General features: G+C 36.8%; 1 protein-coding gene across 2 annotated transcripts in view; it reads right to left on the bottom strand.

Annotated features, from left to right (window-relative positions):
• The window catches only part of LOC123680000 (ABC transporter G family member 20-like), a 68,016-nt gene that overhangs the window by 18,270 nt on the left and 23,706 nt on the right, over positions 1–26,040 (bottom strand). For both annotated transcript variants that reach the window (XM_045617625.1, XM_045617626.1), the window contains exons 3-4: positions 23,773–23,932; positions 1,316–1,452 (exon numbers count right to left, since the gene is read on the bottom strand). In XM_045617625.1, the coding sequence (XP_045473581.1) occupies positions 1,316–1,452; positions 23,773–23,932 (297 nt within the window). The remainder of the gene's footprint in view (positions 1–1,315; positions 1,453–23,772; positions 23,933–26,040) is intronic.

The following is a 26,040-nucleotide window of genomic DNA, read 5'->3' as shown; positions in this document are numbered from 1 at the left end:
TTATTACTGTTATGACGTTATAATATGTACATATGTTTTAAGATCAATATTGGTTTTGTAAGTTTTGTTTTGAAATTGTGCTCCAATATTAAAAAAAATATGTATCGGTCAAAATGACATACCTACTATCCTGATGGACAAAACGACATAGTATGTCATTTTGTTCGATACATGTGAAGAAAATATATTTTTGGAAATAATATAGAATTTTGTAGATTTATTTTCACGTGAAATTAATGAGCTTCATGTTATTTTGTACATAGTTCGCTTGCAATCTACGTGAGAGAACGTGAAATTTCTGGTATGTATCTTGTAAAAAATAGGTAAATTACGAAGTCAAGCAGACGACAGAAATGGATTTCTGTTCCATTTTTTGAAAGCTTAATTTCGTCCTGATTTCAAAAATATATAACATAGTATGGTTTGTATTAATATAAATAATAGAAAATGGTCAAAAACCTTTTCTATCTCAATATTTCTATGGTTTACATTTCCTTGAATGGGTTACATCATTTTTGATTGTTTTGAATATAATATCCAGTTTCTAAAGAATTCATAGTTTCATCAAGCATATTTCTAATTAATATTTTAGCAGCCTGTTACAACACACAGTAGATGCCGAGGGTGCACAATGAAAGAGAGTTGGACAGAAAGCTATAAAATCCGAAAAATTATCAGATTGCATTGAATGTTATCTCGAAAGAAATAAAAACAGGACCGTTTTTCAATAAAAACATAACACATGAATTCTTTCGTTTGCTACTCTCTTGAAAAAAGTATGCCATTCAATGTAAAAATTGAATTCATTAGACTGAATTATCTATTTTTTCATGCCAATAACGATTTTTCTCTGAAACTTGTAAAAAATATAGATTTCGAAGTCTAAAGGAAAATACTAAATAATCTGAGTACTGCTCTGAAAATATTGAAATTACTTCAATCGTTTTGAAGGGTTGAATAAAGTGAATAAACCCACAAAATTGAACTGCTGATTCCCAAGTTATGGAGATCAGTAATTTAGGCCCATTTTCATTAATCACCTTGTATCTCCGAAACTTATAATCTTAGGATACAAAAAAAGTTACTTTTCTGAAAGGCCTGAATGACATCCATTCACCAATAGGCTATGGCCAGTCACTCATGTTACACCCTGTATAATGTAGTCATTCCAAATACCTTGAATAAAATTCTGAGTGATTTTTATTTGAATTTTTTCTATGGCTGCGTGAAAGGTCGTAAAGAAAGATATAAATGAATTTTTTTTCCTCACATGTGAAGTGGATTATGTTTGCCCTCATATAAAATTTCAACTTACCTTTCATCAGGCGGCAGTTCAAGCAGCTGCTTCAGTTCTTGAAAGCTCGTGGAAATTTCTGAATCACTCTTATTAGCAAGTCTTCCAAAATAGTACATAACATCTTGTACTGTGAATTCTCCCACAAGAGCAATATCCTTAAAAAAACAATATTGAGGAATATTTCATCCTTATACCATTGATGATGAAAGATATCAATATCAAATTGTGTAATTTTTAAAATTTTTCAACATCAAATAGCTGAACAGGAAATACACATCAAGAATGAACAAAATTATATCATATATTTCATCCTTTTTTTTCAGCATTCATTCACCGAAAAGTTAATAATAGTAAAAATAAAGTGACTTCATTTCGTACTGTTATAATAGAATAGGTATCAATGCGAAGTATAGCTATAGCATTTCGCCACAGTGTATTTGATTTTCAAATTTTAAGCCCGGAATGGTCTCAAACGATAAAGTTCTACTCTTGATTCTACTCACTGATGACGATTCTGACCTCAAATTGGATTCCGTCCTGCCAGCCCTATACACGATAGCAAACGGCAAGACCTACTAATATTAAATTTCCAAGTTAGCTTCAGATCTTGAAAGCATAGGTTAAGTTCGTTTAAGTTAGGTTGACATGGCTCTCTTCCAAGGTCAGCACCTTGTCGTGGTGGGAGGGCTTGTAGTAATTGCCTGCTGTTAAGTAGACAGTTAAACTAAGATTGCCAAAAATTGTGGCGTGGCTAATCCCAGCCTGCTTTATTCCTCATACTTAAACAATCCCATGTTCCCCCAAACACCACATTTCTGCCAATACCTCACCCATCCCTAATAACATCCCATTATCTCTACCCCTCCAAGCGATAGGTTCAAGCAGAACGAGTAACACGAGAAGAGAAGTAAAGCAGCAGGGTCCACCAGAGAGGCGCAGAACCGACCAGACAGTGGCCATAAAGGTAGGTGAAAATCATTGACAGGTCTTGCAGAAGGAGACACAAGAGGACGAGAAGGAAGCAAGAAGATGCCGACTTTTGGCAGTGAATACTTGGTAGAATAGGGGTTACTTATGTTTCCGCGGGCGCCAGTTTAGTACCTTAAGTGAAATTCACGGTATACTATTCGAGGAGTAACTATGACTTCAATGACCTCGAATCTTAGGAAACGAGGATAACGAAAAAGTATGTTAATACTCTGCTCAACCCCACTGCTCACACTCAAAACTACTAAACTCCCTCTAAAAACCCCCATCCTTATAACTTCCCTACACAAAATGAGACTGATTCTATGCTGTGAGGAGGGTTTGCGTAAGTTGTGCAAGTTCGCAAAGGTCGCAAGACCAGGGTCAAGAGGCGTCTCCTCGTGGAAGAATAAGTTTGAAGGGAGGAGGCTTGCCGACCAAGTTCCTACGGGGAACTACCTCAGGCTTGAGTTCCGTAATCAGAGCTATGGGGGAAACCATGGAACGAGGGAGATCATTGATGGATAGTTGCCCCACGCTTTTTGGGCTACCTGTTGAATGACTCTATCACCTTCAACGAATTGCTTCTGCCCTATCCCAGACTCCTTAGGGCAGGACAGCGTGAAACAAGAGGGACATTCCGCCGTAGAGTAGCAAACCCTTGGTGAGCCGGCCGAACTGAGGCTGAATGCGTAAGAGGAAGGTTGGCGTCCTTGGAACCTTTCTCTACGGGTTCGGCGGAGGTGTAATGGAGGTTTTTAGTGAGTATGCCCTTCAGGAGAGCCTAACACTATCTAGCAGGTGCCGATAGGTGTTTTACACTAGTCGGGATTTGTTGGGTGTCCATAAGGTGCATTTCCCTCCATTAAAAAAAAGGGTTGACATGGCTAGTGGATCACAGCTGTGGTACAAGAATACTTGGAAAACGACCCATGCAACGGAAGAGTCGAGCGAATATTCACAATATGAACGATTTATCCTAGTTGAGACGGGTAGTGAAGCACAAGCGAGATTAGTTATGTGTGGAGATCGACTCGTGTCAACGGAAGAGTTTTGTGAAACTATTCTCGAAGCGGATGGTTTCGAAAGCGGCACGAACGTAAAATCGGATATCAAACATGTTAGATATTTAACGTGTTCGTGGTCTTGGAGCGACCATAGTGGAAGAAGATTTTTTTGTACTGAATTGTGCTGTACTAGGTTTGTGATTCTTTGTAACATTGATTTTTTTTTTGTTACATACTACTTTGAAAATATTTTTCAAAACATGTTTATTGGCTTTCAACGTATGAAATAAATTATTAAAAGCCAGGCCAGCACCTATGTCATAAATTTTTTGGGTTTCACAGGAATACTCTAAAATTAGAAAAAAAAAACCCACCCCAGCACATCTGTATTTCCCCTGACATTTCGGTAAAAAAAATGAAGAAAATTAGTCGTGCACTTTCGTTTTTCTTCGGCGAAAATTGCTTCACATACTTTTGCTACATTTGTGCAGTTGCCTTGTTCTGGCCAGATTTTCAGAAATAACTCTCTACTTTTTCTTCAAAGGATGGAAATCAGTTATCAGTAAATTGTTTTGAAATCTGACAGACATAAGTCAGCAGAAATATATAGCCCAACTATACTGGTCGAGTCTTTGCTTGTTCATGTGCGATTCCATTCCATTTGCGAGATATAACTGAAAATTACTGATAAATCTACTGATAAATTTATCGCACAATGAAATTCCACTCATAAGGCAATGTTTATTGATCACCCTGTATGATGGAGCCAATAATGATTTTTTAATTTTCTCTCTGAATTAATTATTTGTGGTTACGAATTCGAGATAAAATCATAAAGTGCACATACAGGCCACATTTCCGAAAATAGAAAAAGTCCGAATCTGATTTGTTCGCGATTTCAGAAATATTGAAGAAAGGCGATAGTAGAGTGACTACACTTCAAAATTTGAAATTATTCGGTCGATTAGTTAAAGAGGAACTATGAAATTTCACTTATAAGGTTAACATCACCCTGTATATAGTAAACGGCGATCTTGATACGAGTCCTCCATGATGACCTTCATTTATGTATTCATTTGCCGCATTCTTTCCGGGATACCCTGAATATAGCCTAACTATATAAAACAATTCTCAGACAAAAATTTTTGTGAAAATATTAACGGCAGGAGAAAACGAAGAAGCGAGCTGCGAGATTCCTTGGATAATAATAGTCCTATTGGTCAACAAAAATCACATGTTTAGAAATTCGGAATGAGATTTAATTCGGTCATAGACAACAGGCAGGAATACCGACAAAGTTAATTTTCATCAAAAAGGAGCCGCATCATAGTCACAAATTTCCAGATTGACGTGCAGTCATTAGGGCTGGTCGGTTTCCCTTTGTGCCGACGAAGAAACAACATAAATTTGGTAAATAGGTTCTTGAAATACGAACATACGTCATTCTATTCCCGTGAATTAGAAAGTGAAATCAACGAACGCCATGAACTACCCATGTCAACCTAGCTTGATGGGCAAAATCCGAATGAGGATTCCGTAAATATGGTCCTTAGAAATTTAGTTTTGCTGTTGATTCAAGAATCGAGAAAAATTATGCAATGTTTGCGTAACCACAAAACTGACAGGGTTAAGAGTTTGGGTAATTATATCTTCTTCTTCTGCTTCTTCCTTAATCTTAAGACCATGCCTTGTTAATAATAATAATAAAATAAAAGGGTAGCGGCTGGAAATCTCTAGCGATTCACCTATCAGTAGAGTTGAATCGGCTCCTGTCCACCGCAGATTCCAGGAGCTCCCTGACCCGGGAAGCTGAAATCTGTCGAAGGGTTCCTGTCCAGGGTAATGGACGAAGCTGTGTGGAAAGCAGCTCAAGAATGTTTCCACCGTAGCTCTGCGGATCGTTAAAAGCGATCAAAGACCGTCTCCTCCACGACACTGAGGAACCCATGAATGATGGTGAATTTAAGGAATAGCAATATAGAGTCGCTGCCTGAGGTCAGGGCATGTCTGGAACCGGCGCTGGACATGTCAGTATACGGAACGTCGGTGGCAGAGTGCTAAGAAGAGATAGGCGTCTGTCGAACAAAACGCTACGCCTCCACAATCTCAACATTCTAGGAGAAGAACTACACGAGTATATCCGATTGCTGAAGGTGCTGTGCAGGATTCCCAACCAGTACTAACCCAAGCAGGTGTATCAAGAAGACGCATGAAATGGACAAGATCTATGAATGAAACGATCATGCGCATATACTATGAAGTGACCAAAATGGAAGAGTATAAAATAGACTACCGGCAAAAGCTGTTTGCAGAATTCCACAGAAACTACCTCGAACTTCAAGTTTCTGAGCAAAGCGTAGCCGACCAATACCGGGTCATATTGAGGAATAAACTTGTACCAGATGAGAGACTTAACAACATAAAAAATAAAGTCCAACTTGTTGGAGAATCGTATATTCCTCACAATTCTCCAATATGTTTTTGGGTTGCCTACCCAAATATCTTCACTTTTATTATTTTGCTTTGTTTGTATAATTATTTACGTTTATCTTATTCATCTGATACTATCACTTTTTTATTAATCTAGTATTCCACGTGTTCTCTGTTTGTATTCACCTTGTGTTACACGTGTATTCAACCTGCATTAAGAGGAATTATTCTACCAATATTTTCTACCTCTCAGAAAATAAACCTGTTACCGAGTAAGTTGTTTAGTATTTATTACTGTTACCCTTTGCAATAATTTGAGTGGAAATTATTCACATATAAAGTGCGTAAAATAGTCCAAGCTAGAGACTATTTCCTATTACAACTTACTTGTAGTTGAAGTCTAGACTAGACAAATAGGTCTGCTCAAGTGTTGAGGAAAGGATAAGAATTTCCCCAACACAACCCACTAACAATGGAGCGACAAATGAAGAAAACTGCGTTTTTATGAAAACCAACACAACATCAATGCACAAATTAACCTCTCTTCTGCCGTTGTTCATTTCGTACGTCGTGACTCATCATGTGTGCCGATAGGACAGCAGGCTCCACGCCCCCCTGTCTTCAGCGATCCTCATTACTTTCTCCATTTGCATGTTAGTGTTAGAGTTTTTATTTGGTAAATGAAATGAACCGGATTGGTGATCGTCTGATTTTTTTCCATCGACTTTGCCTTGAATGACCAGCTTCTCCATTCCATCCTTCCTCACGATATGACCGAAGTATTTAAAGATCCGTCGTTGTATGATGGAAGTCTGTCCTTCGAATTAATTTTCAGTTGTTGCAGTATTGATGTATTTGTTCTGCAGGAAGTGCAAGGTATTCTGAGCAATCTTCTATAGCTGATCATTTCAAAGGTCTCAATTCTTCGTCGACAGGATGCATTGAGAGCTCGATTGAGAGTCCATGACTCCGATGCGTATGTGGCAACCGGAAACACTAGCGATTTCATCAATATCAATAACAACTTTGATATGATGGTTTTTTACATTTGGCGATTGCTGATTTTGCCATTCCGATGCGTCTCTTAACTTCTTCTTCACTACCCCCTCTATTTGTAATGCATGCCCCCAGGTAAATGACTCTTTCCTTCCTTTGGGAATCATCCGAAAGGATTCTGGCAGTGTCCCTGCTTTCTCGACGACCATAATGGAGCATTTATTTTTATTAAGCTTCAGGCCTGCTTCTGTGCTATACTGCTCAATAAGTTGGAGCAACATTGCCATCTCTTCATCTGACTGTGCCAACAGAGTTGTGTCGTCGGCGTAAAGCAAATTGCATATTCTTCTGCCTCCTATCGACACTACTCCTCTCCACTTTTGGGTTGCCTTCCTAATGATCCACTCACCGTAAATATTGGAGAGGGGGGAGTATGCACCCCTGTCTGACCCCCTTAGCGGTGAGGAAATCATTAGAGAACTCTTTATCTTTTTTCACGTAGACTGTATTATGTATAAAATTTGATCACAAATATAGCCATTATCCAGGATCATTTTAATTGGGAGAAAAAGGAAGGTTTGTACTCACTGAATTTTTTTATTTTAAGATCTACTCGACTAGTTTCGCCTGCTAGGCATTCTCAGGAGTTCTAGAAGATTATATTACAATTTTCAACTAAATTCTTACAATAAAAACACAAAATATGCTCACTTGTCAATAAAAAGTATTCACATCTAATCTGAAAACAAATAACAAAACGACCGAAAAATTCTCTATAAGTTTCACGAAAATATTGATTTTAATTTTAGGGTTATGTTCTCAAAAACACGGTCAACCACTGAAAATAAACACTGCGCTGTTAAAATTACACAGAGTCAATCATCTACCTACACTAAGTTAAGTTGGAGTTAAATCAGGTTTTCAAAAATGGGTTTGTATGAAAGATAGGTCTCAGTTTGATTATTCAGACAAATTGTTGCGTTCTTCTTTAAGTTTTTCTTTATCTCATATATTTCAAGTAAGTCCAATTTATTTTCTCTCCCAACGTTATGTAATAGTTGTATGTCTTCTTCCTTGTCAAATTCATGTTCAGTCGATTTCAAATGGTTACCAAATGCACTCTTCTGATTATAATTTCTGATGAATGCATCAGAAATTATAATGTTGAAATTATTATTATATTACAATTGAAAATCCCCAGGCCCAGATGGAATTCACAAATTCTGAATGAAGAAGTTATGGTGTCTGCCCGGCAGTCTAGTCGAATCAATAATTAGCATAATACAATTCAAGAGAAATGCCAACGTTTTTAACAACAGGTATAACTCACCTAATACTTAAAGATTCTCCAGATTCACACTATGGATCCATCAAAATACAGACCTATAACATGCCTACCAACAATATACAAAATCATCATATCATGTTGAGCATCTCTTATCCACAAACATTGCGAGTAAAATAAAATAATGACTACACAGCAGAAAGGATGTTTTGGTAATAGATTCCATCATATGTAACCAGGCCTTCAAGAAACATAGAAACCTTTTCATGACTTATTTTGATTATAAGAAGGCTTTCGACCCACTTCCATATGACTGGCTCCCAAAAATTTTGGAAATATACAAGATGAATCCAATTAAAACAAATTTTCTCAAGTTTGCAATGGACAATTGGAAAACGAGCATCGAGCTTTCCATGGCAAACAAAAAACCAGGCTGATTCCAATTGAGAATTAATTTTTCAAGGAGAACCATCATTGAGTCATTTTTGGTTCTGCTTGGCGCTGAACTCATTCTCTAAATAGTTGAACGCTACTGAAAAGGGTTTCAACTTTAGAGGGAATAATAATACTACCACCCTCAATCATGGATGTACATGGATGATTTGAAACTGATAACAGGCAATAAGAACCACCTAGAAATTATGGTCAAACTAGTGGAAAGTTTTTCAAAAGATATAGGTATGAAGTTCAGATTGGACAAATATCGTACTCTCATCGTAGTGCAAGGAAGAATTCAAGATGAATCGATCCCTCTTGCAAATTTACAGGAAATAAAAGCAATGAAGCCGGATTATCTTTATAAATACCTTGGAATGAAACAGAACCGACGAATCAACCACCAAAAGATAAAGCAAGACTTAACGATTGAGTTCACTATGAGAACCCAAAATATCTCAAAAACAAACCTCAAAAACAGAAACATGACGAGAGCCATCAACACATGCATGTTCAATACTAACATACTCATTCGGTTTAGTTCCATTGGGCAAAATAGATATAGAAAACATGCAACGTAAAATGAGAAAGCTGATGACAAAAGCAAACAAGCAAAAGCAGCATTGAGAGAACAACACTGCCGAGAAATAAAGGAGGCAGGGGTTTGACGGACATCATGGAACTTGCTATTGGGCAGATACAAAGCAAACGGAAATACTTCAGAGATCAAGCAAGCACATCAAAGATCTACAAAATACTGTATGAAGCAGACGAATCAACACCTTACAACTTCACAAGAAGCAATTTTCATACAACCATCAGTCAAACCAAGAAAAACTGCAAAGATGGAGAGAGAAGCCCCTGCATGGAAGTAATTTCAATGAGGTGAACATGGGTTTCTTCCAGGTAGGTTCACGATCACAAACTTACTAACCTGTATTAACCAAGTGGATTGATTCTGGTAGTGCGGCTGATGTTGTTTACCTGCAAGCGCATTTGATCGTGTCCCCCACCGCCGACTCCTGATGAAGCTTGAGTGCTTGGGAGTGAGAGGCACTCTGCTTTCTTGGATCGAATTATTTTTGTCCCACCGTTCTTTTCGTGTAAGGGTTGGTGGTTGTTTTTCCTCCTCAGCTGTGGAGGTCCTGAGTGGGGTCCTCCAAGGTTCGATGATGTGTCCTATTCTTTTCTTCCAATCTTTCTCGTCTCTTTCTGTCTTATTGTGCAATGTTTGCGGATGACGCAAAACTCTATAACTGTCCATTGGTTAATACGGGGCATCTTCAAGATGACCTCAATAAGCTCTACAAGTGGTGTGAGGAGAGGTTGTTGTCACTGAATATTTAGAAGTGTTGCGTTCTTCATATTGGCAAGGGAAACCCTAAGATTCCCTACTTCATCGACCGGCAGAGGCTAGCTAGCGTCTCTCATCATTGTGACCTGAGTATTACCGTCACTGATAATTTGAGTTGGTCCACGCACATTTCTATTGCTTTGTCTAGGGCTAGACTTACCGACTGTCTAAAACTTTCGCTGGATGTGATATAGCAACAAGCAGGTCTCTCCACACAATCTATATGCGCCCTATCCTGGAGTCTGCTGGTCCTGTGTGGTAGGCTAATCTGAAGGGGATTAAGAACTTTTAGATTCCGTTCAGCGGTGGAATTCCCGTCTACCATTTGGCAGGAATTGCCCGAACTGCCAGACAAGGCTGCGGTTGTTTGAATTGCGTTCCTTTTCAGAAAGCAGGAGAAGGGGTGATTTGATTATCACCTACAGAGCACTACATTCTCTCTTAGGTTCAGACATTGCTTACCTCTTTCCACTCAATCAGAACAGATTGTTAAAGGGGACACTGCTACAAGCTTGCCAAAAACAACTTCAAGACTATACCGAAAAGCAACTTTCTCCCCAACAGGGTATTCGAGGCGTGGAATCGGCTTCTAGATGAGGTTGTGTCATCGCGATCGGTTAACTCTGTCATGAACTCTCTGGATGGATGGTCCAGCCAACCACACTGATTGATTCCAGTCCATTCAATTCAATAATAATAATAATAATAATAATAATAATTTATTGCCTTAACAAAGTGTTACATCATTGTGCAAAAGGTGAGCATATCACTAAAGCGATCTATTCCTGCTTACCTCAAAATTGTGTAAAAACAAGATATGATGAGATTCATTGCTTATGGCCACAAATTTAATAACCGAATTAAAATCCGACTACATAAGACTAGGGATACAGGAATGAAAAGAAAGGAGAAGGGAAAAGCGAAATTTCACTGCGCGATGAACCTACCTCTATATCAAAGTTCGTTAGTAAGTGAGTAAGTACTTCTTAAGAACAATCCTAAATGATGAAAAAGTAACACTTCGAGTGATAGAAGGAGGAATACGATTCCAGAGCTGGGAGAACTTCAACGAGAAATTGTTGGACATAATACTAGTCCCATGTGCTGGTATCCTGAGAATAGTATTGGAATGGGCTCTAGTATTATAAAACTCACCACCCAGGCCCCGAAGACCCTCGCAGAGATATTTAGGCTCACGAGCTCTCATAACTTTGAAGCCAAACAACAACAGGCGCCAATAACGGCGTTGCTTTATTGTTAGCAATTTGAGTTCCCGACGAAAACTACTAACATGATCGAACTTTCTTATACCAAACACGAATTTCATGCCGGCGTTCTGCAATCGGTCGAACTTGCTGAGCTGCTGCGACGTCAGTCCCATATAGACCACATCCGCATAGTCAATTTTGGGCAGTAACAAAGAATAAAATAGGGACTTTTTTATTACAAGAGGAAGAAAGTTCTTTAGGAGGCGTAACTGGTGCATAGTGCGATAAAACCTTCCGTGGACAGAAGCAACCTGAGCATCCCATGACAAAGTTTTATCGATCGTTATACCAAGATTACTCACGTTGCGAGAATATGGAATATAATACTAATAAAGAAGCAATACAAAAAAAAACGAATATAGCGAAATTCAACATGCGGGCTTGAATTTTCCCAAATTTTGCGGTAGACTTTAGACAATCAACAGATATTGGAAATTTTATAGCTTTCTCATATTCAAAACAAACAAAAATATGATTTACTAAGAATGTCATATAAGCCACCAGCAACTTTTTATTTTAGAAAAGATGTTAGACCAAATAAATGCCGATAAATGGCTGGATCAATATGAATGGATGGTTTATTCCAGAGTCCTTAAAGGTGCACTCTGTAAATACTGTGTAATATTTCCATCATCTGTGATCCATGGTAGTACTTTAGGCGCATTCATAAAAAGAACATACATAAAATACAAAGATTTACACATGCAGGCAAAAATTATGCTAGTTCCGCTTGGCATAAGAATTCAACTGTCCGTGCCAAAAATTTTATTGATGTGCTATCAAATGAAAAACCTGACATATTGTCTTCAATAGATGAAGGTAAGAAAAAAAGTGTTGCAGAAAATAGACAAAAAAATTTACCGATTATAAAAACTATAGTTTTTTGTGGAACTCACGATATACCTATATACCAACAACAACTCTGGCAATTTTAGTGATCTTTTGAAATTCAGAATAGACGCTGGTGATAAATATAAATACAGAAATAGAAAGAAACGGAATACTGATGTCGCCTACGACAATCATGGACGCCTTATCGTTTTTCAATAATTTTCATTTTGCCCCCCCTGAGAAAAATTTCTGCGGGCGCACATGAATATTACTCCCATTGACGAAAATTTCATGTCCCTGTGGATTTATCTTACTCAGAGACATACGGGTATAGTATATCCAAAATGACTTGGAGGAATATGAATATTTCAATTATACAAGGTTTGTCCAAGTTTCCAGGAATTCCTTTGGGCCCAGTGAATTTATTGCCTAACAATACTTTTAGATAAACCCCGGTATTTTGCAGATCGCGGTATCCACTTCAAAGGCTTCTATGGCCAAGAGTTTTTATGGAATAGTTCAAGTGACTTTGAATAAACTATACCAATTATTATTGATTGAGTTTTAGCAGGATTCAGTAATAGACCCCAACTTGAGGCCATTTGGGATAAATATGCTAAATCCTCATTGATCGATTGAACACAACTCGCATAATTCTCCACAGTAGTGTGCAAATAAAGCAGCAAATCATCAGCAAAAAGGTGGTATCTCCATTTAATGTTTTCCGTAAGAGAAGAAATATAAATCGAGAATAGAAGGGGACCCAAAATACTACCCTGCGCTTCCCTACGCTCGCCTGCACCCAATCCGAAATACTATCGCCCAAATTGACTCTACTCTGTCTACCTCTCAAATAAGACTCAAAGAACGACCTAGAGCTGCAAGAAAATCCCATGGAACGTAGCTAAGCAATCAATGAGTCAAAGTCCACAGTATCAAATGCTTTACTGAAGTCTAAAAGTACCAACACGGTAAGTAGCTTACCATCCATTGCCTCACTTATATCACAGGTTATTTTGCTTAATGCTGTAGTTGTGCTATGTTCCTTGCGGAAGCCAGACTGAAACGGATTAAACAAGTTATAGGTATTCATATATGATATAATTTGCGAATGAATTATTTTTGAAAATATTTTAGAAAGTGTGGGCAGAATCGAAATGGGTCGAATGTCGGCTATATTGTTAGTAACATGCTTTTTCGGTATGCTTCCACAAAGTAGGAAAAACTTCGTTACAAAATGAAAAGTTATAAATGTGTTCTAAGACTGGGAGTATTCCATCAATAATAGGTTTGATGAGAGCCGTACCGATATTATCCAAATCTACCGATTTCGATGTGATATCCTCCAAGGCTTTCCTGATATCACCGTCTCGGACAGGAGCAAAATCAAAAGGAGGTCTAGAAGGCAATGATGTGGTGTATAGTGATTTCAGCATGGCCTTTTTAGGTCATCACTCAAAGTGATAGGAGTCGACGAAAAGTGATGAGCGAAAACGTCAGCATCGATACCATAAGAAGGCTTAGGCTTCTGAGATCCTATGCCTACAGAACGAAGGGTTTTCCAAACTTTTTTGGGAGAGACATTGATGAGATTCTTTTGGAAAATTTAACGTTCTTTTTTCTTTTTTGTATCACATCTCGAAAATCTCAGTTCTATATTATATTTTTCAGTTTTGAGTTTATAGGTTTACCTCTACTCTTGTCATTTCAGCCAATAGAAAAGAATTTTCAAAAGTACGTATGATGAATATAGGTTTGAAAAACCTGTTACATAAGTTTTCAAAAGGTTTATGTTTGTATTGAAAAAATAATTGTCAATTTAAAATTGAATCGAAAGTTTATCCATTGCAAAAAAAATTGACTTGAAATTTCGAAAGATTCAAATGGAAAACATATGAATTTCATTTCCATCTTTTTTTGCAAAAGCCGGAAGAGAAATTCATATTTATTCCATTCGAATCTTTTGAATTTCGAGTAAATTAATTTTTTTTTTCAATGCCATGTGAAGTGCGGATACCTATTATGCATTTCTAAAACCACATAATTAAAAGTAGGTACCTATATTCATATTCAACTGCAGACTGAAGTTATTAACTTCTGAATGCATTTACAATGTATCAAATAATTGTATTGTTTTCAAATTATATTTTTACTCACGTTCTTCAGATACCGTTCTTGTTATGGATCTCTTGTACGTATGCCGCATTGTACATTGTATGAACTATGAGCATGCCTCCTTTAGTGCATACTAATGTATACGTTATGAATATTTCTGATTTGTATGTTTTCATCATGTGATATGCTAATTTTGAATGCAAATCAACAGGGTGATATTTTTTCTGGAAGAGTGCTCGCCTCTTTCTACCAGAACTTTTTTTTGGTGAACCACTGGTAGTTTAGAAAAAGTTAAAAGAAACTCTTGTCCAGTAGGTACTACACTTTTTGGTTTCTTGTTGGTTCTTGTCAAACAATTCTTCAGTAATCATCAGAAAAATTAAAATCATCATTAGATCCAGTAAGCTGTGATGAATAAATAATTGATTATGAGTTTTGGTACTTATCTGTATAGGACATTCTATTCTTAAAATAATTAAGGAATTTCTCATTTTTCGTCGTAGCTCCTATTTAGGAACACCCAGTATAAGGAAAAAACAATCGAATCGATAATCAAAAAAAAGCTATTATTTCGAGTAATTTTTGGTTCAAACTTCGTTATCAAAACTTTCTTTCTTACATTACAGATATGAGTAAACGTTGTCGTTAAAAAAATTTGTTTCGATTGTTCAATTGTTTCTTTTCTAACGACGGAGATGCTACCGAGTACCGATATACAAGATTGAACTGAATCAATTCTTGGAACTTCGAACTTCTTTTTCTTTTGAAGTTAAGCCATTAGCCTTTTTCCACTTCTCAATATATTTTCCTCTGGTGAAGTATTGTGTTCTGTTCTAGAAGGTGCTAATATGTCAATAAAATATGTTTGTGTAATGATTACACAATCTCTATTCTAGTCGATGTTTGGCTTAACACGCACTTCCTAGGGAACTGCCATCTTTGGTATTTTGTGTTTCCTCGGGACTTTTTCGTCATAGTCGCAAGCCTTCCTTAAAAGGGGGTTTACGTGATTTCTTTTTTGAATGTCTTCACACTTAGATTAGAAGATTGTCTAGGAATGGCATTTGCAGGTATTGATTTCTGACATTTCTGACAAACCATGGCGCATTTACAGCTCGTCTAAGGATAGTATTCTGCAGGACTTGAAGTTTTTAGTTTCTGCAGATGGACCTTTGAAGCGTATCCCCAAGCCGGGAAAAAGTGAGTCGAGACCGGACGGATGGTGGACTTGTATAAAGAAGGAGCTTGTAGGAAAGAGACATTTTGCTGCTTTTGCAAAGTAGCGGTTGCGACGATACCACTTTTCTTTTCGTCACAGCTGATGTCATGATGTGACATATTTTGAAGTAAGCTTCTTGTCAAGTATCAATCCCAAATACTTGGCTTCGTTTGTCCATTCTATTCTCCTACCGAACATTATGACGTGTCCTTGGGATCTTTCCTCTTTCGGCTGAAGAGAACTGCTTCGCTTTTTTCTCGGTTCACTTCAATTGTGCATCAAGCGAACCAAGTTTGAAGTCTCGAGATGGCTTCTTGCAGGTACTTCGTTGCCATTTTGGGACACCAAAAACGGACAAGAATGGCGCTATCGTCAGCGTAAAATGCCATGGAGGTCTTCTCCGTTTTCGGTCGAATACATATAATGTTCATAATACTTCGAATCTGTGAACTACACTGATCAACAATTGCTAGGGATCACTTATGAACTTCTCTTCATTTGTATTTTTTTCAAGTTATCTCGTGAATATCTGTACATTATATGTTCTCTAAGGAAAAATTAAGATGTTTTGAGTTGATTATATCAAAGTCTTCCTCACTTCATCGGCTCTTGTTCACAAAATCGATTATTATCTGTAGGCTGTTACAGGTGGAGTGAAAAGTAATGTGGTATTCGTTATTAAATCTGTTTTTTTCTCTCGTTCAAACACATAAGGTGACAATAATTGAAGAAATGAGAACAATATCAGCTTATCAGTCATGCCGAGAAGACGTTTGGCTCCTGTGCAACTAGACCAAATCATACGGTAGATACAGGAAGGTTTGTCCCAGCGAGAAGTGTCCCGGTGGTTGAATGTTTCGCAAAGTGTCGTGAGTCGGGCTTGGAATAGGTTCATCCAAAACGGCTCAGTAGCTTATGTTCATGGGGGAGGTCGGCAGCGCAGTACATCAGCTGCCCAAGATCGTCTTTTGATCCTCAATGCTAGGAGAAATCCCACTTACCAGGCGTCGCGGCTCAATAGATCACTGAGAGTTGCAACAGGAGTTCTAATTTCGAACCAGACTGTAAGACGACGACTACATGTTCGTGGTTTGAGAGCACGTAGGAGGGTACAACATCCCCGTTTGAATAGGGAACACCGGGTTCATCGACGGCAATGGGCTGAGGAGCACCGCAATTGGACACTTGAAGATTGGAGCCGATGTTTATTTACGGATGAGTCTAGATTTCGTTTGGTCAACTCAGATGGACGTATTCTTGCTTGGAGGGAAAGAGGTCGAAGGTATGCAGAACAGTTTATGGTACCCACAACAGCTTTTGCTGGAGGTTCTATATGTGTATGGGGAGGCATTTGTTTGAACCAACGCACAGAGTTGGTTGTTCTGCAGAACACCACTATGACCAGCCAGAGATATCACGATATGATTATTGAACCCATAATTGTTCCGTTTGCGGCTGCCGTGGGCGAGAATTTCATTTTAATTGACGATAATGCCCGTCCACACCTTAGTCGTCTGGTTAATGAAGCGCTAGAAACTCATGCTATTGATAGGATGGACTGGCCAGCTCGCTCTCCAGACATGAATTGCATCGAATATGTCTGGTCTGAGATGTCTCGACAATTGTCAACCTTAGAACAACCGATCAATAACCTGGAGGACCTTTCTAATGCTTTACGGGATATTTGGACGAATTTGCCCCAAAATTTTATAAATCGTTTGATCGAAAGTATGCCTCGTAGGGTAGAATGCTTGAGACGAGCTCGTGGGGGACCAACTAGGTACTAGCTTAACCGAAACTTCAGCCTTCTTGTGGTTTCATCATAAAATTTTTATGTTATTCAAACACAGAATTTTGAGTGTTCCTAATAAAGTCTTTTTTTTCTCTCCAACTTTCCATTTTTTCATTCTTTTCTCAAGTGAACTATATTATCAACTGAAAATACTCTGATATCTGAGTTAATTTATAATCTTGGAGCGAATATTTCAGAAATAAATTTAGAACAAGTAAGTGATCCCTATCAATTGTTGAGCAGTGTATATATGGTACAAGCTAAGCTCTACTTGTAATCACATAAAATCCACTTTAATTTCCCCACAGCACTCTTGACCACGAATTTTAGTGAACGCTCGTTACAATCGAATACTATCAGTTCTATGGTAAAACCATATATTTCGCCATTTTTAGGCTCAATTTGAACGAATTGTTGCCACTGTGTTTTATTAAGTCACTGTACGGAACTCCGGCTGAAAGCACCCTCTCTGAAGACATTACTCCGTCAACTTTGGCTCCAAACTTGAGAGAATGAAGGCAAGAGGCTATAAGTATAACCATGGAAAGTGAAAAACCGGTCGGAGGCAGTTTGAATAGCAGTCCTCTAAACCATACTTTATCAACCGCTTTGACCACATCCAAGAACACAGCCCCTATGACTTGTTTGCGGTTAAATCCATCTATGATTTGTTCCACTTGTCGGAGCACTTGTTACACAATGGAGTGTTGGCTTTGAAACCGAAAGGTTCCAACTTAATGATCTTTTTTTCCGTTATTGCCTTCAATATTTTCAAAATGACCGCATCCATTTATTTACCGCATCCATCATCTTCCCTATATACCAGAGAAGACATATAGGAACGTAGTTCTGCGGGAATTTAACATCTTTGCTGGCCTTGTGGAATGAAACCCCGTAGGCTTTCTTCCATTCCTTAGGAAAGTGCCTCATTCATAGCACAGTATTAACTTTATTCGTCAAATGTCAGTGCTACTAAGGCTTTTCAAGGGAGGTCTCGCAACGACAAGTTAGTGATGCCGTCTGTACCTAGTCCTAGTACCGATTCGACTTTGCATGATATATAGTGTTCTGGGTTTCCTGAATAATTTCGAAACCAATAGTTTTCGTTGCTCTCCTCTCACTTTGCGGTTGACGTCCTCGATTTGGTCCAAATCCGCTTTGTTTTAATTAGGGCTGCATTGGCTTTCGAGATTATCTGTGAAAGCTTCAGCCTTTTTTTTTTGTCCTGCAGTAGACTCTTGTTAATTCGAACCTCGTTAACTGGAATTATTTTCAATCCCCTTGAAAAACTTGACCAAGTGGAAAAAATAACCATGCACAAGTCGATATTATTTTACGGTTATATTTTGCCATTTTTACCTCTATAAGTCGAAGACGCACAAATCGCAAACGTGTCGGTGAATTGTTTTCATCGAAAATATAATTTTCGTTTCTTGTAGTTTCAAGCAGAAGTGAAGATTACCGACTCTTTATCAATAAAACTGTATGTTTATGGAAGGAAGTGTACACGTTTTTCATTATGTTTGCTCAAAGTTAGTTTTTTATATTATAAGGAGTTGAAGGTTTAGGTTTACAAAGGGTGTAGGAAATATATCTTTTGTTTAATGTTTGATGTTTTTTATCCCGACTCTCCTAGGCCTTCAAGAGACCTCTTAGAAGTTTAGAGCTTATACCAAAAACTTATTTAGAGCTTTACCCCTTATTTTTTGATACAAGCTCAAAAAAATTGAATGAAATAATCTTGAGTTAATATTTCAAGAGTAAATCAGTTGAAAAAAATGTTACTTGAAATAAACGAATAATAACAATTTGAATGAATGAACTCTTTCGACGTTTTGGAGTCTTAATTAGACTCCTTCATCAGACTAACTCTGAAACGGTGATTAATTTCTATGATTCGTTATGAGAATCAAATAAACTATAAAAATTACTAAAAAAAACGTTTCAGAATTTTTCGAATATGTCGAACAGAAACCAAGATATATCCAAATAGGATTTGAAATAGTCATTTTTCAGAAACGTTCTGTAACTTGAGAACGAATCAAGATATCTATAATCTACTTTCTGTCATTTCATTAATTCGGAAAAAAAAATCGGGGGTCCTCAAAGTTTTTTATAAGTCTTATAGTTATAGAGAGTTATAGAGATGCTTTTAGTGTGTATCGAATTTGGGACGCTCTGTATAATCATTATAGTAATATTTCCTATAATTTCAACAGTTGCAAATTTTTAATTTTCAAACATCAGTTCATGAGCTAGGAGAAACTTAATAACACGATTGATAGTTATACAATATTCATGGAATTACTCCAATAATATGAATGTAGGTAGGTACTTGATATTTTAACAGGATGAATCAAATTAACAATATCAATATCTTTCTTTCTGCTTTGAGCAAGACGAAATACCTAGAAACAGAGGTCGCCTCTGGACATTCAGGACGGTTCACTTTACCCTTCATATTGCAAAATATATAAGTTCGATATTTTCTCTTCCACCAATTCATTTTTATTTTGTTTTATTCTACTAGGAAAGAAATTCACCTCAGTTTATTTGTTGAGTTTCGTAATTGTTTGAATATTTGAATTACGCGGGTTTTGTTGAGGGTGGCACATGTCTGCGGTGTCACTGAAGGAAGCAGAATGAATTCAACCGCCGCAAGAAGCAATACGAAATTGTTGTTATCATCGCTTGTGATTACAGTCCACTCGCAAAAAAGGTAAGTGCACGCTTAACTCACGAAATATTCTAAATTTCATTATTTCTTCGACAGTTATTGGTCAATTCTCTTGCTTTGCCCTTATCCAGGATATTCTTATGTTTTCTCAAGTATTCTACTTTCCCTAATGAAAGGCCTACTGCATCCGTAACACCGGTTTTCAAAATAGGGGATAAACTATCAACGCACAATTATAGACCTATATGCGTACAGTGTTCGACTTCGAAAGTCCTGGAAAGAATCGTTTCTGATTATATCACCCGGTTTGCTTTAGCTGGTAACATTATTCTTTAAGAACAACATGGATTCTTGTCTGGTCGCTCCATTTTATGCATCAACGAGTGGACTAAAGCGTGGGACCTGGGGTTACCCGTGGATGTGCTTTACCTTGATTTCTCCAGGACCTTTGATAAGGAACCTCTATCCTCTGTTCCTCTGTCTAACTATGATATCCTTCAAAATTAATGTTTGGTGTGACAATTGGTTACTTCCCTTCAATGTGAATAAATGCTGTGTACTTCATATTGGTAGAAACAACCCAAGAAGAGAGTACAGCATCTGTGGCATAATGCTGGGAAGTGTTTCAACTCATTGTGACCTGAGTGTGACTATTACTGACGATCTGCGCTGGTCTAACCATATATCTGTTATAACTGCCAGAGCCAGACAGTTGACTTATGCCATCCAGAAGTCATTTTGCGGATGTGACATCAACATTCTGCATCTTCTTTCTTTACACCAGTTATATTAGACCATCTTCAGAATATGCTGGTCCCATTTGGAGGCCAGTCTTGAGTCAGTGCAGCGTTGGATGACGCGTATACCATTCGCAATAACTCGTTCGTCGTATGAGGAAAGGTTCAATCTTTTCATAGCAAGATCTACTAATTTGTGGACTTTTTTTTTTGTGTATTACTTTTTGAGTTTATAGGAATTATTTTCTTTACTCTTATATTTGTATTAATAATAATAATTCGTGCTGAAGGATCGCTTCGTATAACTGGAGGTGCATTCCTTCCTGTATCAATATAATAATATTTCCCATAAATTTAGAATTTAGTTTGAATTAATTAATCTCAATAAAATTTAACTGCGACACAAATCGCACGTCGTATCTGCCAACAACAAATCTGGTCATTTTTTGTGAGGTTGCACATTGTCGGATATCATTCTTGAAACAGCAGATTGATTGGGTCGGTGCCATCCTGTTCTGGGTTTCAAAAGTTGATTTAAAATTTCGAAAATGGTAACCGCGAATAAAATCTAACAAGATCTAAGCAAGAGCTTATTAGAACAATGTGTGATAATTAAATTATTGAAATGAAGGCATTTACTAATGAAGCAAAAATTTATATAAACAACAGGCAAAGTTCAGAAATTTGTGTCAGAAAATTGATACATGCCGCGAAGAATTTAAATCTCATCCTCAAACACTCATATTTCTTATGGCTATAAACGATGAAAACATAAGTATAGAGGAAATAATAAGAAAGGCATTTGATTGCAATTGTTCCTATATTGAAAAAATTTTTCCGGAACTTTTCGAGGTGAGAACTAGTGTTACAACTTCCGCTAGCGCCATTGGGGATCACAGATATGGATATGTTTGAGAATCTCATTCATAATAATACTTCTCTTTCGAATATAGAGAAATTCAATTATTTGATTTCGTCTTTGCGGGGTCCACTTCTCATTTTGGTTCAGACTACGCCAATGTCGAGTGCAAATTATGCGATCGCTTTTGAATCACTTTCAGAACGCTATAATAACAAAAGACTTATAGCTTTCGCGCATTTGCAGAAAAATGATAATGCTGTTATCGTGTTATCATCAATTATCATCAATTGACATCATAATTTATTCAATTGAGAAAATTATAGTATATAAATACTCAAATTATATTTTTTATTGAGAAGAAATGTATTAGTTTCAATTAACATTTAAAACACTAATGTGTTCCTGTGTAAAACACTTTCTTTAGATTTTTTGAAATCTTCATTCATAACTTTCATTCCCTTTCCCTTAAGGCCATCAAACCAGCTTCAGTACAGATTGCCTTAATGTCAGCCCCAGATAGATCATCTTTAGCCATAATGAGATCTTGAAGATTGACATCATCAGCTAATGTCATTTTTGAACACATTCAAAGAATACACAAATTTTGAGACTTTTACTGGACACTTACATAGAAAACCTTCCGCGCTCGAAAATACAGGTATTCCAGTAAAGGAATGGAATTTTTTGTTGTATTATCTTTCCACAAAACATTTAGATTAAGAAACTATTTCACGTTTTGAGTTTGAGAATCCAGTGGTAGCCGATGAGTTACCTTTTTTCAAAAAATTAGTTGCCTTTGTACAACAAAGATATAATACGCTTGATGCTTGATGGTAAATCCTCAAACACACCATCACTCAGTTCGAAAAATGTTCCAAGTTTTTCCTCTCACTCGAGACCAAAATAACGCTTCCGAGGGTAGGTACAACAAATTCGACTATTGCATGTTCATTCTATAAACAGAATCTTACAATTTACAAAAGCTCTGAATATCTTAACAGAACACCTCAAGACAGATATCTTTTTGTTAAGCAGAATAAATTATGCACAAATTGTTTAAGTTCGCAGCATTCAATTTATAAATGCATATCAAAATCCACATGTCATTTTTGTCATGGAAGACATCATTCAAGCCCACACGTAAATAATTGTAATGGTTCAGAACGCGCGAAGAATAATTTTAAAATAGCATTAATATGGTCAGAGTTCAAGCATATTCAATATTGCACCGTGACGATGTGAATTTTTTTCCTAATTCTTGAGAAGACGCGACTTCTCTCGATTTCGGATGATCAAGACAGAAACATATTTGGCATTTATCGCATACCAAAAGGAATTTAAGTTTCTTGTCTGAAAAATAATCAAGATTTTATTGGTTGATTGAAGATCTTGATTAGCTCTTTTTTGAAGAGGATTTTATTCGCCTAAATTCAACCCCAATACCATCTAGGGTAAGTTAAAGTTCATTGGAAAGGAGAGTCGGCAAGAATTTCTTATTGTTTCAGGGTTTTTTGTTCGTCTTCAATTTTCTTTTCTTTCTTTTTCATTGACACCTAAGTAATAATATAAGAACTGGTTAATATCGCATCCAGATATAGGTACTGATAAACACAGAATTTGTGTCCATTTTTCCCTGGATTTGTACACGGAAAAAAATCTATTCTCAAATCAAGCTCCCAAATGCAGTTAAGGGCTGCTGTTTTCTATAATAGTTTAGGTTACAAACGAAATTTTCTGTGTTAAAAATAGTTACTAACGAATTAAGTACTATCGGAAGCAAAAGAAAAAGATGAAATATTTGAAAAAGTGGGTGCTAACCTCGCATTTTAGGAGTGATATTTTTCCATTATAGGTTGGGTTAAAAACAAAAATTTGTATGTTACAAACAGTTACTAACGATGAACTTTCAAACTGATTTTCTTTTTCTACAGAAATCGAAAAAAATTGGTACCACAGTGGAATGCGATATTTTTTAACTAGTATCCCTGAGGTACAAACAAAAATTTTGGTGTCAGGGTGGTTGGTGCTGGTGGTGGTGGAGAAGTTATGAGACAAGGAAGCCACGGAAAATGACAAAATGTGGTCGCAAACATCCATTGATCGATTTGCACATAAAGAAGAAGAATATGTCTATGATAATTTCATTCGAATTTCAAACATACAATTTCAAAATACATAAGAATTTAGTTGTAGTTGCTCATGCAATTTTTTTCAATACAAAATTTCATTGATTTTTCAGGTGTCTTCAGTTTTCATTTAAGACAATTCAAATCGAATTTGTCATTGTTCTACAATACTGAGCGATTTTTTCAAGTTAAATCAGTCAAAAACGTTTAAAAGGAAACAACTGATTAAACTTAAAAAATCACCAGGTATAGTAAAGATATAATAATATATTAATATATAATATAGTATATATTAAAGAACGATGGTACGAATAAGAGGAGCGCAAAAATGGCTGACTTTGTTTGAAATTGTTAACAATTAATCCAAATTTTTACCTGAGGCATAAATCCTACTCTGGGACCGGGTACCCCACTGCCTACTGTACCTGGTTTTCCTCCCAGGACCCAAAGATCTCCAGAATTGAATTTTTTCCTACCAACAACGCAACTCAATAAAGTTGTTTTGCCACAGCCGCTAGATCCAAGAAGACCATAACTGAAAATAAAATTGACATTATAATTCCACCAAATTAAGATAATATATCAATTATCAAGAATATTTTAGAGACAATTTTTTGGAGGAGCATCAGGGGCGGATCCAGGCGATGTTTGAGGGGGGGAACATATAGGTTTGCAAAATAGCGGAATTTTTTGTTGGTACCTTTTGAGTTGAGTGTTTTTAAAGATAGATGGATCATATTAATTGAGTCGCGAAAATGTTTGTAGTACCTACAAAAACAAGTTAAAAAATATGACATATTCCATAAATGTATAAAGATTTATTTCATATAAAAACTCAGGCACAAGAAAATATAAGGTATAGTAAAAAGAAATCCATTATTTTTGCATAAAAAATAAGGCTTTAATTACCATAGTTAGAATGATCCCATTTAGGTCGAATTTGTGCCGTTTTGTTCGATAACTTTGCCATTTTGAAAGTAGTATCGTTAGTTCTCATAAAAGCAAAAATTGAAACAGTCGATTTACACAAACCTCTGTTGAAGTGAATTTTTCACCAGTAAAATTGTTCGCCCTGGACAAGAAAAAAAAGGAATAACTTGATGCCAGGTCCGGACTATAGGGTGGATGGATAAGAAACTCCCAATCAAGCACCCGGAGCTGCTGGCGAGTCACTATCGGTGTGTGTGGCCTGGCGTTGTCCCCTCCTGTTGGACAAAGTTGGCAGCTTCTGGACTATTTTTTCCTTCAGATGGTCTTATTGTTCCGAGTTGTACCTTAGGGTAGCATCATTGTAGATAATTTCCTGCCAATCCCACCAAACACACAGCAAAACCTTCCTGACTTTTACGTCGTCTAACCGCTTTTTGACCACGACCATTTTCGCTTGACGTTGTCGTAAGTGATCCACTTTTCATCACCAGTTTCAGATATGGTCAACTTTGTTGCTATTCAGCAGTGATTCACAGATAGAAATTCCCCCATACCCATACATCGAGTTCATTTTTTTTTCAATCTTTAGCTCTTGCCAATCGAAAAAGGACAATCCATGATTTCATCGACATTAGACAACTGGCCTTTCAGTTAGTGGATCTTTGACATCGAAATTACTGGAACGGAATCGACGAAACCAAAATTGCTCGTGATTGGATATTACAGTATCATAAACACTATTCAATTTTCAGCCGCCTAGCTTGCACTGTAAAATAAAGCATATCTTCTCTTTGATAGTGCACATCTTTGACGCGCGAACAAACTAAACTGAGTCAACTAATCACAAAACTGTCACAAAAGTTTTTGTAGTACGAAATCTCATCTTTCTGACGCCATATGGTAGAACCCGATAGGGCTTGTACAATGCGAATTATAGTGAACTGTAGCCATCTACTGGAAAAACTATGGATTTCTTTTTACTACGCCTAATAAATAGAAACATATTTCTCTTAAAAAAAAAAACATAACCATATACAAAATGATATATAATATAAATATTAAGAACCAAATAACAAATTCCAGTCTCCTATTCTTTGACTATCGTATTTTTCTTTGGATAATATCAACAGCATTCAGACTGATGCAAACGACACTGTGTAGGTATATGCATTAATGCCAATCCATTCAACTTGTCTTTAACAATCTAGATCTTATCCAATTTTTCAGCCTTCTGAGTTACCGCCCATATTTTTCGGTAATTAAGGATAAATTTTTATATTTATCAGGTCCGAGAGGGGAAAGCCATGGCCACTACGCCCCCCCCCTCAGAATTCGCTCCTGAGAGGCATATGAACAGTTAGATTTCTGCTACATACGTTTCAGTCAGAAACAATTTGTCCCTAGTTTCAGTCAATACCATTTTCAACTGATATACTAATATGTATAATGAACAAATGTTCTAATTATAACTTTTTATATATATCTTGTATATGCCATTTTTTTAAATAAATATGTCGAAATTTTTTCTATTTCCGTTTTTACCTTTTTTTTAATGTTTTATTATACAGACGTCGGTAAATTTACTTGATGACACCTTTGGACCTTCGGTAGGCCAATGGTACTGCTAGGGCAACCATTAAACAAGACTTATCTTACCAGCATATCTAATATATCGTAAGAAATCCAACTGGATCGTGCAAAAATTACTTTTTT

This window comes from Harmonia axyridis, chromosome 5, assembly GCF_914767665.1.
Source record: "Harmonia axyridis chromosome 5, icHarAxyr1.1, whole genome shotgun sequence".
Taxonomy (NCBI): Eukaryota; Metazoa; Arthropoda; class Insecta; order Coleoptera; family Coccinellidae; genus Harmonia; species Harmonia axyridis.
The sequence above is the reverse complement of the archived record's forward strand: the minus strand, read 5'-3'. Positions and strand labels throughout refer to the sequence as shown.